Source organism: Phalacrocorax carbo, chromosome 1, assembly GCF_963921805.1.
Source record: "Phalacrocorax carbo chromosome 1, bPhaCar2.1, whole genome shotgun sequence".
Taxonomy (NCBI): domain Eukaryota; kingdom Metazoa; phylum Chordata; class Aves; order Suliformes; family Phalacrocoracidae; genus Phalacrocorax; species Phalacrocorax carbo.
Window position 1 is genome coordinate 201,097,148 of NC_087513.1, and position 17,707 is coordinate 201,114,854.

General features: G+C 40.3%; 1 protein-coding gene across 5 annotated transcripts in view; it reads right to left on the reverse strand.

Annotated features, from left to right (window-relative positions):
- Positions 1-17,707, reverse strand: part of AASDHPPT (aminoadipate-semialdehyde dehydrogenase-phosphopantetheinyl transferase) — a 51,304-nt gene that overhangs the window by 9,416 nt on the left and 24,181 nt on the right. For 2 of the 5 annotated variants that reach the window (XM_064441281.1, XM_064441278.1), the window contains exon 5: positions 15,411-15,488. The exons of 1 other annotated variant lie outside the window; for it this stretch is intronic. In XM_064441281.1, the coding sequence (XP_064297351.1) occupies positions 15,411-15,488 (78 nt within the window). Of the gene's footprint in view, positions 1-4,942; positions 9,094-15,410; positions 15,489-17,707 lie in introns of those variants that run through there. 2 more of the 5 variants (XM_064441279.1, XM_064441282.1) reach the window with 2 other exon arrangements.

A 17,707-nucleotide genomic window follows, 5' to 3' on the forward strand; every position in this document is an offset into this window, starting at 1 on the left:
CTTAATACATGCAGGAAAATTCCATTTCTCTTACAAAGAGACCAGTGACCTCACTGAACAAGCAGTTCGCTGTACCTTTCACAAAAGCTCTCAGTGAGGATGAGGAGCACATTGTACAATCAGCTGATACATGGGCTGAGAATCCACTCACCTGATGGCAGCAGTGATAAATCACAGAAAACTGCACTGCTGAAGCTGAGAAAATACAGGATATTCACTTGAAAGGAGAAAATATTTCCAAGGTAATATTTTCAGATTTCTGCCTGTGTACTGTTTCAAATGCAAACTCAAGGTACTTTTAACAGGTTGTCATTTAAATATGTCAAACGCTACTCTACAGTGAAAAATAATGAATGCTGTTTTTTTAACTATAGGTACTTACACCTAAACGTATTGCAGAGGAAAGCACTGGTGTATCCTTAACTGAAAGATATATTATACAGTATGTGTGTATATATATACATGTAAGTCTACGTGTACAAATATACATGTAATAAATGTATAAAATTCTAAATTAACATCGATAATGACTGTTAATACATTACATATACAGCACACAATATATACCATGCGATGATAAAAAAATCTGTAATAATATTTATAAAGATAATTTATGGTTTTGTCTTTTTGCATTTCCACAACACTGCAGTCCCTTCTGCACTGGTTATTGGGATTGTCATCTATGATTCCTTAAAGCCAAAGCCAGCAGTACATCGATACTATGGCAAAAACTGCAAACAGTGATGAGAACAGCCATTAGTAAATTCATGGGGCAGAAGCATTAGCTTCAACACTGGAAAAAAAAATCAAAACTCATTGTCAGTCATGCAACTGAGAGTTTAATATTCAGTGGTGTGAAGTAATGACGCCACTCAACTGAGTGAGTCAATTCAAGAAATAATGAGGCATCTTACAGCAGGAGCAGGTACTGTCCTCCTCTGACCAAAACAGGGTCACATTGAACAACCAGGTTCAACCAACAAGCAGGTTGGACAAAGCGTTGCACTCCATCAAGCTGTTGCTTCTGCTGATGTATTTTTATGAGAATGTCTAAGATGCACTGTCTGACCCCAGCCTTTCCCATCTCTCAGCACTGCTGCGTCAGTGAAAGGGCTGATCCATGAAATATGCCCTGCCTGGGCAGTTTCTGCAGGCACAGAGGATCCCAGATGCACAGGGTACAGTCGAGCAGAAGAACGGGCGAGTGGCAAACCTGTATGTGAATTCAGGGGCGGTCCAAGCTCCTGCTTTCTGCCTCCAGTCAGATTCACAGAATGGTAGGGGTTGGAAGGGACCTCTGGAGATCATCTTGTCCAACCACCCTGCTTGAGCACATACACCTAAAGCAGGGAGCACAGGTGGGTTTTGAACGCCTCCAGGGAAGGAGACTCCGCAACCTCCCTGGGCAGCCTGTTCCCCCGCTCTGGCACCCTCACAGGAAAGACTTTTTTTTCTCATGTTTAAGTAGAACTTCCTGTGTCCCAGCCTGTGCCCATTGCCCCTTGTCCTGTCCTTGGGCACTATTGAAAAGAGTCCAGTCCCATCCTCTTGACACCCACCCTTTAGGTATTTATAGGTATTGATAACATCCCCCCTCAGTCTTCTCTTCTCCAGGTTGAACAAACCCAGGTCTCTCAGCCTTTCCTCATATGGGAGATGCTCCAGTCCCCTGATCATCTTGGTAGCTCTGCTGGACTTGCTCAAGCAGTTACACATTCTTCTTAAACTGGGGGACCCAAAACTGGACACAGTTCTCCAGATGTGGCCTCACTAGGGCAGAGTAGAGGGGGAGGATAACCTCCCTCGACCTGCTGGCCACACTCCTTTTAATGCACCCCAGGATACCATTGGCCTTCTTGGCCACAAGGGCACAGTGCTGGCTCAGGGTCACCTTGCTGCCCACCAGCACTCCCAGGTCCTTCTCAACAGAGCCGCTTTCCAGCAGTTCAGCCCCCATTACTCCCATGGATAAAATGGATATGACTGGCTACTTGAGAGAAATTCAGCCTATTTCAAGATTAAAGGAAAGCAATTTTTTAGAACACTGAACCAAGGCTGGACACATTAAACTACCGTGACAAGAGAAACTCACTAGATAGTTGGAAAAACTTAACAGAAGTTTCGAAAGTGTGTAATATGGATACTACTATTTCACCTTGAGGGGAAAAAAAAGAAACCCGAATAAAAGAATTAAAGTAATTCCAGTTGCTTTGAGACCTTAGAGCAAAGCAGAACTAAGAACTTCACTTTTTGAGTTAAAAGCTAGCATTAATACACTTTCAACTTGTCTTTTACATTTATTTCTCCTCATTATTTGCAGTACAACATTAAGGTCTTAACGTGTAATTCCTTTACTGATCTTTTTTCCATTAGTTTAGTAGGAAAATATAGTACCACTTTTTGGTAATTATACTAAAACATTTTGTTGTGAGCTTAGGGACAACAACCTGCCAGGAGGAATTTTTAATGTGCTGGGATTAGCCCATTAAAGGCTGTTGCAGCAAAGGTTCCTCAGGCAGATGTGTTGGAGGTCCTCTGGTACCAGGGGCACAGCACAAGCCATACTGACACATGCAGAAACAGGAAGGAACTGATGCATCAGCTTATTCTGACGCTTTACAAAAAAGGCAAGTTTGCCAACAGCCGTCACACTGAGCTAAGTCCTCAGATCTTAACACAATTGAAACCTCAGTGCCCTTGTGGAATATCTGACGACACTTAAATGCCCGTATAACTTACGGGGTAATAACCAAATCCAAAATGGGACATTTAAACGTCTATAACAGAACTATCAAACATAAAAACATGAACCTGAAAAAAACCCCACCCAACCCTTTTAGTGCTTTGCCATTCATAAGAATGTTACTATTTACCAAAGCTCCATCAGTCCTTCCAAGTTCTGGTATTGCATATCGGTCTGGCACTGCAACTTGCTTATGCGGGGAACCTTGGTGTTAGCTTCTTGCCCTGTGCCAGCTCATATGTTCTACAGGCACCCCTAAACCCCTAGGACATATCGGACAAGTAGTCTGGCACACCTTTTAAGTATACTTAACACAAAGCATTTCTAAGCTTAGAACTTAAAAAAAAAACCCCTTGCCTTTAGTAGGACCTATATGTTTTCTTTTTTTCTGTGGCAAATTGGTATAGTGCACTTGCCTCGAACACATCTGCAAACCAGACTTAGAATTTTTTATTCAGAGGACTATAACTTTGACTAAAAGGCAGAAACTCCTTAAAAATCCTCCTCAGCATATGGAAAACATATCCCCCTGTGCTGGTTTTGGCTGAGAAGGGGTTAATTCTCCTCACTGTGGGGGTCGGCTACCTTTCCAGCTTCCCGCGCTCTGCCGCGTGGCGGGGGGGGGCTGGGAGGGGCGGAGCCATGGTGGGGGCGGCTGACCCCGACTGGCCAATGGCAGGTTCATTCCATACCACGTGACACCATGACCAGTACTTTCAGGGGGGGCAGTTGCGGCTCGGGAGTGGCGCGGCGGCGGGTCGGCAGGCGGTGAGCGGCGGCACGTGCGGTTTGTTTTGGTGGTTCGTTCCCCTCCCCCTCCGTCCCGCCCCCGGGTTTCACGCCTCTCGTTGTTTTTCTTTCCATTGCATTGTTGCTGGTGGTTTGTTTTTTTTTTTTATTTTAATTATTAAACTGTTTCTTATCCCAACCCACGAGCGTTACCCTTCTGATTCTCTCCCCCATCTACCGGTGGGGGAGTGAGCGAGCGACTGTGTGGGGCTGAGCTGCCGGCTAAACCACGACACCCCTTTTCAGAAACAAATTTGATCAGCAGATTATAGGCTGACACAGGCAAGGGTATCACCCAGTAAGATTCCTAGCAGCCAAGAAACTATAGTCTGAAATTAGGACTTCAATAAGACTTTGCAACAGAATAAAAAGACTGGAGCTTTGTACCCAGCTGCCATGACTGCTCACAAACCTTAATCATCAGAAGTTCCCACCTAGTTCAGTTTGAAAAACTAGACTTCACCACTTACATGTGGAGCGAGTTGGATGTGACAACATCTAGATCCACCATGTCCCAAACCATTCTTTCTCTTAATGGGCAGACAGCCACTACAACCATAAAAAGGCAGCTTTAAAACGCATTAAAATGTATTAAATTATTCAGTCACTAGTAGTGATGCAAACTATTTCCTAACATATTAAACACATTCATTGCAGACACTTTTTTATGTGCGGTATGAAGAATATAAGGCATCTTTGTAAAGTAGAAATAAAGGTGTCTAGGTACCTCTAGATGTTGGAGGATCAAAGATGCATTTCAACTGAAATACTCATTTTCTTACTGTTTAGATCACTTATAAATCCTAAACAGTTTTTCAAGGCTTTTAAAGAAAAGCACTTGTGCAAACAAAAGTGCTTTTTCTGTGTGAATAACCTCCTACTACAACATAAAGAACCTTTGCGTTCTACAACATAGTTCCAAAAAAAATCTTCAGAAATTTCCATACATGTGTATGTACCGCTATGCAACGCTGTAGCCTTGCATTTGAAAATATGTATCTTCCTATAAGCATTAAACCTCACACTATTGCAATTTAGACCAAACGATGAGACACTCCATCGAACGTAGAATACACCAACACTATGTCAAGAAAGTAGATTGCACATTATTAGATTAAATTACACTTGCAGGAGGAAATGGGGGAGTGGTCCCAGAAGAGAGACTTGAATGTACCCAGTCTTACAAGAACGCCACAGAGCAGACAGCTGGTCCAGAGCTTTGTTTTACAATTCATCTAAAAGATGTCCCTATGAGCGTACAATTTTGTGTTCCCATAAATTGTTTTAGAAATAACAAAGGATTGTTAGGCAAGTGTTTCAGTAATCCCACCTATGTCTGGATCTAAATAATAATGACATATAAAAACCCCAAAACTCAGACAGGTAGAGCCATAAACAGGCAACAGAAAATCTGAACACAAACACAAAAGAAGCCACTTTTTATTTCAATAAAGAAATTAAACTCAGTCTTAGCAGAAATATCAGCCATACATAGTGTCTGGCCATTAAAAAAAAAAAAAAAGTATGTACAGCAGAAGAAAATAACATTAGAAAAAGTGACTCTTCGAAAAACTCTTTTAAAACGTTTCTCTTTAAAATGTCTCTCCGGAGAAGAATTCAGACTTATTTTCATGCCTACATTTTCTATACAGCGTACAGCAATCCCAAATGTGTGTATTCTGGAGGAACATGAAGCACATACATACATTTGATTAACGTCAGTGCATTTGATCCCATAATACCGTAACAATATACCTCTTGCATAGGTTTACAGATGTTGTGAAAAGCTAAGAGTGAATTAATATGATCCACTTTTCAAAGTTACAGATTTTCACATCAAATGGCACCAGTCTCCTGTCACACAGCTGCAAATTGTCTTGAACAGTTTTATTCCGTGAAGTTCCTAATCCACTCTTAACGATTTTTATGCAAGATACACAAAGGTTTAAACATGATAAACGTCCAAACTAAACCACATCTATTCACTTTTGTCAATGTGTTCACTGAAGACCAAAACTTAATATATTTTTTTTTATTTTTAGGTCAGAGACTGTTAATAGCTACTCCTCAGAAACATCGGGTTGGTCTGCAGTCTAGGGCAGTGATCTAAGTGATCTAGGGATGTGATCTAAGATATAAATATGTACTTTGAGATACAGGGAGGCTGGTCAACCCTGCTCCATAGGGAAAACGACCACCTAGTCACAGCTCCTGCTAGGAAAGGCTCATGTGGAGCAGAGCTTGTGTTTTTGCAGCTTCTTACCCTTTAGGATCCAGGTACATGGTACGGTCATGTGTAGGGCAGTATATAGAAGACAAAACAGATAAAGGAACAGAGCTCTGGAGAAGGAACCTGGAGGCCAGAGGGCTTCTAGACATAACTGGGGAATTTCTTGCAGATAGAAGAGTGATGGAGACCAGCAAAGGTCAGCTCATCTGCACCGGACCAAGCAAACAACCTGAACTAGGGAGGGAAGGTGGAGCTGTGGCGGACCAGTATTTCTAAAAATAGCAGAGACAGTCTATGGACATTAAGACTGTATTCTAAGAAAATGCAAGGAAGCCAGTGTTATGGCCATGTTTGGACACAGGGCTCAATTTTTGTAAAAGGAAAATTGTGATGGTGAAATAATTTATAAAAAACTTAGAGCTGTAAAATTACATTAACTTATCTGTACACACTAGCAATACTGATTTCAGTACATGCCTCCACAGTACACAGATGCCCAGAAAAACATTTTGATGACTTTAATAAGGTTTGTTCACATTCATAAATAGTCAGAGTATCTTGCTGGCCTTTTAGCAGCATGCTTTCAGCTGAGAATTCCATAACTATACAAAGTGTTCTTTCCCACAGTGGTAAAAGCAAATGTAAAAATTCTGTCTATTTGCACTGACGCTAAACAACCTGACTCAAGTGACTCTTCACAAGGCATTACCATCACCTAACCTTATTGCTACCTAAGGCTAAAAAAAAAAAAGAAATCTTATTTTTCAAATTTTCAAATAGCTCAATGTAAATCAAAGACATGGAAAATACTCATAATATGAGGAACTGCAATATTCTAGATGATTCTCTCTGGAATGTTAGAAACTATGCTTTTATTTCATATAAAGCTAACCAAAATACACTCCTTTGTTTTTCTAACCTTTCTAATTATAGTCCTGAAAATTATCATATTCCTGGCAAGCAAACCAAGTATCACTTTCTAATTTAACAAAAGTGGCTTGTCCTCTACTTCCACGCAAGCAAAATATTATAAATAATTTCATTAATATTTTTTAAACTCTTTCCAATGAGAGAAAAATTCTATTTTGAGATATTGTCACCAGGAAAAAATAAATAACCTCTAATATGAAATGAATTCATTTATCCCCAGAAATCTAGATCTGAAAACTCTCTGTTCATCTCACACCGTTCATTTCGTTCATTTCATTGCAGTTCATTTCGTTGTCCCATCAAAATAGCTGGCAATTTAAACTGGCTGGTACAGCTGCAGTTGATGGGGTCCTCAGTGACTGGTGAGGACTGGCATGTACTGGAACAGTTAGCCAGCCATGGAGCTCAGTACTCTCCAGCCCCTTATACTCTGAATAAGCCTCCTTATTCTGCATACTTTCAAACAGAAACAGCTTGGCAACACTTCTAGTTATCTCAGCTCTTCAGCACCTTCAGGTGCTTGCCCATCTAGGATTACAGTACAATTCAGGTAGAAAAGAATAAGATGAAGTCAACTGAATCAGTTATAAATATCCTACCCCAGTAAATTATAGTTACATATCCACTGAATAGCCTTTTCTGGCCTCCACAGAATGCCAATTATTTATCGCAAGTTGTGTTTGATTTAAAAAAACAGTCTGGAATACTTGACTTACATTTTGTACATAAATTATTTCTGTTAACTTCAGATTTGAAGTTACTGAACATCTAATTTAACCCCTGTGGAGTCTGGAAAGAAGAGTCACTGCTCCACTGATTTGCAGTTGTGAAGGAAAAAAGCAAAACACCAAACCCTGTGATCGGCATGCAAGATGAGAGAGTCATTGAAATGGAAACAAAAATACTAATCAGAACTGGTAGAAGTAAGAAAGATTAACAGCATATTTGAATTCAGAATTATCTACATCAGAACTCCAAAAGCTTGTATAATGTTGTAAAACTCGTATCCTTCTCTCTCTAAACCTTTTCTTTATCTTTGTAATATGGCATAGCTTCAGTGGTTACACTACAAGTAGGTTCTCCTTTAGTCACAATACAGGGTGCAGCCAAGGTTTATGCAAACCTGAATTCACTAAAGATCTGTGTTTAACTCTAGGACAGAAAGGAGCTCTTTTTAGTAGTGAAAATCATTCCATTCAGCATGATTCATTCTGTTCATGATGGTTCCTTACTTTTAGATGGACCATAATGTATCTATGATTTCTAGAAAGAACAGTGAAAGGTAATGGCACAAAATAGGATTTGTTTTGAAAAGGAATACAGAATACTCTAAAGGTGCACTCAAGATCTATGGATCTTCTCCAGAAATTTTAATTCACTGTAAGCCAATAAAATATTCTGTCTTCAGATGTTATAAGACTATTTGGAAAAAGTAAATAGTTTTTTTTTTTCCTTTTTTTTTTTTCCCCTCTTCATGTGACTTAGTGTCTAAAACAGTACAGATGTAAATGCAAGTCTACGAAAACAAACTGCTGTTTGGCTCGTATCTATTGCCAAGGGAAAAATACAAAAAGAACTGTTAAAAACTAAATCCTAAGTTAAATACATGAAGCTTTAATTAACAAAGATTAAGTGAAAAGTATATGAAATATTTACAAATTGATTCCCTGTCTCAAACTAGTTTTGCACAGATATAGTTCCAAGACTACTAAGATTCAGATTTCTTCAGCCTGCTGTTACACAAAGTGCTGTACCAACACTTGCACCATATAGTAACAGCAAAAGATTTGTACCAATTCTTCTGTTTTATTCGTTCATCTGAGAATAAAACTATTATTTTTGTAATTGAAAAGGCAGTATCATAATTTAAGCTTCAGCATAAATGAAGTATAGAAGAACGTTTATATATTAAACACTTGTTGACTAATCAACAACATTACTAGCTCTGCTTCCCATTCCTAACATGGGTAATTACTGAAATGTAAGAACCACAGGCATGGAGAAGCAAAAAAAGCATGTGGTCAGCTTGGACTTTTCACTCAGAATTCCTTCATTGAGGAAACATGAACCTTCCTTAAGATATTGCTAAAGAATGTCAATTTTAAAAAGGTAAAAATCAGACTTCTAGTTAAAATAAGGAAAAACATGTTTCATTTACACATGTACGCTTATTCCCACACTCTGAATTGCATAGAATAACAGCATAACAACTTTGACAATTTTCTTTTTCTTACAAGCATTCTTATCTTGAATGTGAATTCTGTTTCACTGGACCCTCCTGCTTGGAACAAAAATTATCCCAATATGCAGAATCCTCAGGTGCGACTGGAATACCAGATGCAACTAAATCTTCAAAAGTCAATAATGTAAACTGTGGTTGGTTAGGCTCCATAGAACATACCTAAGGAAAATACGTATTAGTATTATATGAATCAAGAAATCTCAATTTTCTTGCTGCAATATTCCATTCAGTTTAAACTACACATTGCTTACTGAAGAAGAAAGAAAATATTCCAGTTGAGACCAATGTCACTGTCCCTAGTTTAGGTTATACAGTAACTAATAGAAGCATGCAACAGCCCACACAGGAAAAGCAAGTTTTCTTTGAAACTCAATTCAGAAACTGAAAGAACAAGGGATGTGGAATGCTGTTAGTAACACAGAATGAGTGTTTAAGTCCACAAAAATTTAATTAAAAACTGACCAACAAACCCAAACAAACTGTAATTCATTCTCCAGTGGACATGATTATTTGAGATGATAGCATCAGGATTTATTCCACTAGAGGTGTGCCTATTCATACTCTTTAATACCAGCAATCACAGGTTGTGCAAGCTTCTCCCAAACTCATGCTATTTAAGGACAAAAGTGGTCACAATGAACCCACAATTACTCAGTGTTAAATCCAGATTAAACGCCAACTGAGGTATTGGAGATAAATGTCATAGTCTCTGTGTTAATTCCATCACTTCAAGAAAAACCACAATTCAAAGAAAAAAAACAGCTTGTTTTTTTTTGAGCACATTACTGTGCAGCCTGCTGTATGCTATCTGCAAGCGTAATTCTTTCCAAACAGCTGGGCAAATAGTACAGGTGCATGAATCGAACATAGCTGATCCCAGGGAAGTGGTTGAGTCTCCATCCCTGGAGGTATTTAAAAGAAGGATAGATGTGGTGCTTGAGGATACGGTTTAGTGGTGGACTTGGCAGTGATAGGTTAGCGGTTGGACTCAATGACCTTAAGGGTCTTTTCCAACCTTAATGATTCTGTGATTCTATGATCCTAAATTCATCATTTGCTCAAGCTATGTATTCTTAATGTTTAATATTTGATAGAATTCAGCAGCGCTACTCTGCAGTGGGATTGATTATTCTGTACGTCACACACACTGACACATTTTTGATGCAGGCTAAGGTACTGTTAACTTTCTGGGGAGCGAATACTAATGTCCAGTAATCACAGAACAGCTGAGATTGGAAGGGAGCTCTGGAGGTCATCTGGTCCAACCCCCCTGCTCTAGCAGGGCCACCTAGAGCCATTTGCCCAAGACCATGTCCAGATGGCTTTTGAATATTGTCACGGATGGAGACTCCACAACCTCCCTGGCAATCTTGGTCACCCTCACAGTGGGTGGGGGAAAAGAGAAAAAAGAAAAAAAAAGTTTCCTGACATTCAGAGGGAACCTCCTGTGTGTCATACTTGTGCCGACTGCCTCTGGTCCTGTCACCAGCTGCCAATAAAAAACACCTGCCTCTGTCTAATTTGCACCCTTCCTTCAGGTATTTAGATATGATCCTCCTGGCCTTTCTCTTCTCCAGGCTAGATAGTCCCAGCTCTCTCAGCTTTTCCTCACAAGAGAGACATTCCAGTCCCTTAGTCATATTTGTGGACCTTCACTGGACTCACTGCAGTACGTTCATGTCTCTCTTGTACTGAGAAGCCCAGAACTGGACACAGCACCCCACATGTGGCCTCACCACTGCTGAGTAAAGGGGAAAGATCATCTCCCTCGACCTGCTGCCAATACTTTGTCTAATGCAGCCCAGGAAACGATTAGCCTTCTTTGCTGCAAGGGCCCATTGCTGGTTCACACTCAGTCTGGTGTCCACCAGGACCCCCAGTGCCTTTTCTGCAAAGCTGCTTTACAGCTGGGTGGCCCCCAGCATGTCCTGTGCCTGGGGCTGTTCCTCCTGAGGTGCAGGACATTGCACTTCTCTTTGTTGAACTTCATGGGGTTCCTATCAGCCCATTTCTCCAGCCTGCCAAGGTCTCTCTGGATGGCAGCATGACCCCCTGGCATATCAGCCACTCCTCCCAGTTTTGTGTCACCAGCAAACTTGCTGAGGGTACATTCTGTCCCATCATCCAGATCATTAATGAAGATGTTAAACAGGGCTGGATCCAGTTTTGACCCCTGGGATACATTGCTAGTTACAGGCCTCCAACCAGGCTTCATACCACTATCACTACCCCCTGGGCCCAGTTTTCAGTGTACCTCACTATCTGCTTATCCAGTACATACACCAACATTTTCTCTAGGAGGATCTTATGAGATACAGTGTCAGAGGTTAAAGGCACTGAAGTCTAGGTAGACAATATTCACTGCTCTCCCCTCATCTACCAGGCCAGTCATTTCATTGTAGACATTTACCAAGTTGGTCAAGCATGACTTCTCTTGGTGAAGCTATGCTGACTAGTCCTGATGATTTCTTTGACCTTGATGTGCCTAGAAGTGGTTTCCAGAATTAGCTGCTCTGCCCCCTTTCCAGAGATTGAAGTGAGGCTGACAGGCCTATAATTCCCTAGGTCCTCCTCCTGGAATATAGGGTGACATTTGCTTTCCTCCAGTCTTTGGGCACTTGTCTCTGTTGCCATGATGAACCAAAGATAATGGAGAGTGACCTTGCAATGACATCTGCCAGCTGCATCCCATAAGGACCCATGGATTTATGTATGTCCAATTTGCTTACGTATTCCCTGACCTGATCTTCTTCCACCAAGACTTCCAGTCTTCCTTGCTCCTTCCCTTCCGGTCTCTGGGACCTGGGATTCCTGAAGGCCAGTCTTGCTAATAAAGACTGAGGCAAAGAAGACATTCAGTACCTCAGCCTTTTCCATGTCCTATGTAATCAGCGCCTCTGTCTCATCAAGCAAAGGGCCCACGTTTTCCCTAGTCCTCCCTTTATCTCCTATCCACTTACCTATCCACAAGCCCTTCTTAGACATCCCTGACCAGATTTAATTCCATTTTGGGCTTTAGCTTTCCTAAATTCTTCCCTGGATGCTCAGACAATGTTTCTGTATTCCTTGCAGGTTACCCATCCTTATTCTACCCGCTGCATGCTTTTTCTTTGTGTTTGAGTTTGGCTAGGAGCTCTTTGCTCATCTATGCAGGCCTCCTGGCATTTTTGCCTGAGTTCATATTTGTTGGAATGGAACTCTCTTGAGCTTAGAGGAGGTGATCCTTGAATATTAACCACATCTCTTAGGCCCTGCCTCCCTCTGAGGCCTTATCCCACAGGACTCTTCCAAGCAGATCTTTGAGGAGGCCAAAGTCTACCGTCCTCAAGTGTGAGCTTGCTTTTCACCCTCCTCCCTGCCCCCAGGATCCTGCACTCCACCATCTCATGCTTGCTGTAGTCAAGGCTGCCCTTGACCCTCACATCACCAACAAGCCCCTTCCTTGTTGGTGAGTGTGAGGTCCAGCAGGGCAACTCTCCTTGTTGGCTCCTCTATCAGTTGGAGGAGGAAGTTGTTGCCAATGAACTCCAGTAACCTCCCGGATGGCTTATGTCCTGCTGTAGCTTTCCAGCAGATACTGGGGTAGTTCAAGTCCCCCACAAGGATCAGAACCTGTGAATGGGAGGCTGCTTCTATCTGCCTGTAGAGGGCCTGATCCACTTCCTGGTCAGGTGGCATATAGCAGACACCCACTATAATGTTACCTTGACTTGCCCTCTCTAACCCATAAACTCTCAGCTGGCTTCTCATCCATTCCCAGGCAGAGCTCCATGAACTCCAGCTGCTCTCACACAAAGGGCAACTCTACCTGCTAGTCTTCCCAGCCTGTCATTCCTAAAGATCCTGTACCCCTTGATCGCAACACTCCAGCCATGGGAGCTAACCCACGATGTGTCCATGATCTCAACAAGATCATAGCCTTGTAACTGCACGCAGATCTCTAACTCATCACGCTTATTCCCCACAGTGTGTGCAGGCACTTGAGAGAGGCACCCCAGCATGTTGAGTTCCTGTGGGGGGTTTGGAGGATTTGTCCATGATGGTGCCTTGTAGGCACTTGCCTGCTTACATTCAGGTGCTGAAGGTGACCTCGCCTAAGACCCATTTTATTGGTTTTGTTATCCCTTCCTGTCACTTAAATGAAGGTAGGTCAGTGAACAGGTAGAAGAGCAAAATGTCTATCCTCCACTTCTGTGTTTGAGCAGTAAGCTACTGTTAGGAATAAATGGAGAGCCAACAAAATGGTTTGTGATTGTTGTAACAGCACAGCAGAACTTCAGTTGTCCAATGCAGACTGAAAGCAAAAGTTAATTGAGCTGCCTGTCACTTCATATTGTCACACAAGTGACACGGTGTAGAAACATTCCTGTTCATCTGGCATTTTGGAGATGAGGTAAAGCTGCAGAAGCTGTGCCTAGAGCCATGCAAGTGACATCACAGGTGCATACCAAATATGAACTAACAATCTACTTAGCTCAGAGGCTTAAGAGATCTGGTTTGAACAACACAGGCTTGTCTGAAGACAAATGTGTTCTGACTGAATTAATCACAAGTCTGTGAAATTTAGCAAGTGATAGGTGATACCTTACAGCCCACGTAGGAATTATAAAGAACTATAAACTCAGCCATTTTTCATTGAGATATGGCTCAGATAACTGTCTAGATCTAGGCAAGAGTGCAGATAAATGTTCTGTCTCTTCAAGTATATAGCAATCACTAGTAGACTTTTTGTTAAAATTGTTGACACTGGAGAATTTAAATTATAGTACATTAAAGTAATAATTGGTCTTTTGTGAGAATTGTAGGTACTTTCTCTCAGGTTGGGAAGAAAGCTCACTGAAAGTATGTGCTCTGCAAACAGGACATAATGAATTACTCCTGTGATAGCAAAGAGGGAATGGAGACAAGCACTGACATCCCGAAGTAATAGCATAACATCTGCACACTCAATTTTTTTTAAACTAAGATGAAGAACACCTTTACATCTAGCAATACATAGAATGCTTTTCTACAGTTCTGTTAGAAAGAGAAGGCTGCTTTCCTTTCCTCCACACTCCTGTTAGAACGAAATGTCCTGAAAAGGCACAATGCAACAGTACAGAAATTTTCACTTCATTTCCATACTGGGGAGCCACAGAATACTTACTTGTCCTATTTAAAATGACCCTTTTTCAGTGAATTGAGCTAATGAAATTTAGGTCATCACAAATTTAGTCAGTGGACAAGTAAGCCTTTGAGACTTTCTTGATTCAAAGTTTTTCATCATAACTCTTGATACCATGCCTGTTCTTTCTATGATAATTTTAAGGTATGTGACAATGATGATGAAGGTCAATACCTAAAAATCCTGGAGTTTTGTAGAATACTTAGGTAACTGTCTTTAGAAATAATGGCCACCTTCTTTTCTCCTCAGACTGACATTTATCAGTATTCCTTTGGAAGGATGATATGCAGTCCCACTGGTACAGTATATCCTGTCAAACAGAATGCCCGTATTTTCTTAAAGAATTTTCGAGCACTGATTTACCACAGTAAATCCTTGAATGTAGTTCATATGTCTTTTCTTTAATCTAGCCAATACTAGTTAAAAGATTGCTTCTCTGTGTTATTCATGTTCACAGACTCGGACTTTATGACCATGATAGATGGGTGCATGACCACTTTCATCCTTTTATCCATTCATATACTAGTTTTTTCTTTTTTTTTCTAGTTCCTGGCTTTGTACCTAAATATCAGAAAACAACTAACCGATTTTCTTGTAAGCAACTAAAACACCACAGACAATTTGTCACACTTTGCTGACTGTCTGGCTATTTTCGGCTACAACTTGCCAGTCTGTCTCAAATTTGACTTCTATTGCTATTTTCATGACCAAAGTCTTTGTTAAATTACACAATAAATCCTGAAAAGCTTTTAAGTAGCTTTGTTGCTTCTCTCAACAAAGAGACCACACAGAATGAAGACTAACACTGCTATTCTTCCCATCTGTTGGTTGTTGTTGATTGTCTCAAGGTTTATCTTGTCATAATGGTGTTTGAGAGATGAACCTGCTCTGGGATACATGCACTGACAGTCCCCCATTAAAATTGACTTGGTGAAGTGCCGTTCTAGTTTAGCAGTCCAGATTGGTTCACTGCCTACATTTCCCTTTGTAAAAACCATCTTTCCCACATGAGTACTAGCAAGCTGGGACAAAAAATCACTTAATCTTTTGAATGCCGTAACACATACATTCCAGATTTTACATTATCTGTTGCTGTCCTCTGAAACCATTTTTCCATCCCAGGCTGTCCCTGAAATAAGCACAACAGAACTAGAGGTAACAGTTCAGTAACAATCTGGTTAATTCAGTGCTTAAGATGAACTTTCTCCTTGACCCTACATCTGTGATAGCACATTTTTAGCTACAGCATCAGACTAAGTTTATGTTCAAGCAATTAGTTACTAAGACGTGAAAACGTTTCATAATTTCTTACATCAGAATGCTTCTGTCCAAATCCCTCCTGTTTCCCAAGAGCCACTGCAACATGATGATGGTCATCTAACCGGGTTTCCTAGTAAAGATGAAAAATGGCAATATAAATGCATTTTCTTTACTCTGCTTCCAGCAAAGACTATATAAATGTTTAGGATATGGTTCAGAACAACAGCAGAACATAATTTAAAATTCTTTAAAATAATGACATTCAAAAAGCAGTAGTCCTTTTTAGAAGTTTTGTTGGAGAGCACAAGGATGCAGATACATTAAGAAGTTAGCAGGGCTGAACTGGTTACCATAGGTTACTGTCATCTCACCCATCTGTAGGTACTTATATTCAGTTTTGTGACCTTAGCATTCCTTTACCAGTCCCTTCTAAGTCATAAGCCATATAACCCGTCTTAGCTATCTGTTTTCTAATGAGATGAACTGTGAACTTCTGGGAGCTATTCTGAAAAACAACAATGTAAGTGTAAACTTAAACCAATGACTCTAACTCTTGGCTTCAGACAGCACATAAGATCACAACTTCAAATTTCTGACATGGCAGTCTGAGTGCTACTCTCTGTAAATACAAATCAATTTTCCTCAAAAAAGCATTTTTAGATATATAACTATATAAGTAGTAATAAAGTTTATCTATTTTATAGTTTTATTTAAACTGGTTTTCCTCTGGAAAGGCTAAGAAATCATCCTAAACAATTAATTTCAGAAAAAAACCTACTTTTGTATTCTTTTTCTGAATAATGTTTATTCTATAGTCAAGTCATAATCCTCTTGGCTTTTATATATATATATATATATATATGTAAAGGGGGAAATAATGTTTTCTTTGTTTCTTTATCAAAAAATTTTCACATAATTCCTGCACAAACTTTCTAAAATTGAAATAAAGAATAACAAAAATTTTACCCAGAAAAATGAATATTTTAGATATAACCATTAATCTGAGAATCAGCTAGGAGCCTGGGTATTCTACTGGGATATGTGACTGAACCTCTAATTCCCACTTCCTTGGGAAATACCCTTACTTTTCTTTTTTTCCCTCCGTTTCAATCTAAGCAAAATGTCTTTTAAAACAATGCTGTCAGTCTGTATTTGGCTTCTCTACCGCTCATCTATTATATAGGATTTTCAAGGATTTCTGCTGCCAGGATACCATTTCTGTGATTCCCAAACAGCCCCATATATAAAAGAAGTGCCAAGATGCTCAGCTCAGATCTATTAAACCCAGCTCAGCCAAGAGAGCAGCTGCTCTAGTCACGTGTAGCAGCAGTGCAACTATAAGGCTGGGGGACTTTACTGGCAAAGATGTGGGTCTCTTGGCAGATAGGTGCTGGTGTGGCAGTAGAACTGTGTTTTTACTTTGATCTCTTCAGCATCAAAACTGTGCCTGTTTGACTTATTTAGCAGTGAACTTTGTATCCCTCACCTACTTAAAAACATCGAGCCCATGTTGTTTTACCTTTCTGCAAAGCACTAGTAAGAAAATGACTATTTCAGTTCTGTCTAGATTAGGAGAAATATTTAATGCACATGAGAAGCACTAACAAATCTACAGTCTGAGCGGTATTTCCCAAGACAGCAAGAGCTATAGGTGTACTTACTATGAAGTATTTTACTAAGTTTTCCATTCCTTTACTAGGGTATAAGGCTGAAAATAAGTCAAGCATGAAGAATGCTATCTCAGGTTTGATGAAATCTAACCATTTGTATACACCAGACACATTTCTATAACCTCCTCAAAAATAAATACTATGATAAAAGTTTCAGCAATGCTTGATCAGACATCTAATTATGTAGTTCTAGGGCAGCAGTATTTTGTTTGCCTAGATGCAAAAATGACTACATCCAGTTTTTAATCACTTCATTTTCCCTCCTTTCATTCTTTGCATGTCCAAGAGGTTAAAGGCTGATCAGAACAGAGCACACAGTACAGCACATTCAGCATCAGCCCACATCTGTAGTCAGAAGTTTGTAAACAACTGTGTTACAGCTTTAAGCTAAATGCACAGAATCACAGAATCATAAAGGTTGGAAAAGACCTATAAGATCAGCAAGTCCAACTGTCAACCCGACACTACCATGTCTCCTAAACCATGCCCTGAAGTGCCACATCGATACGTCTTTTAAATACCTCCAGGGATCGTGACTCCACCACCTCTCTGGTCAGCCTGTTCCAGTGCCTGACCACTCTTTCAGTGAAGAAATTTTTCCTAATATCCAACCTAAACTTCCCCTGGTGCAGCTTGAGGCCATTTCCTCTTGTTCTATCAATAGTAACATGGGAGAAGA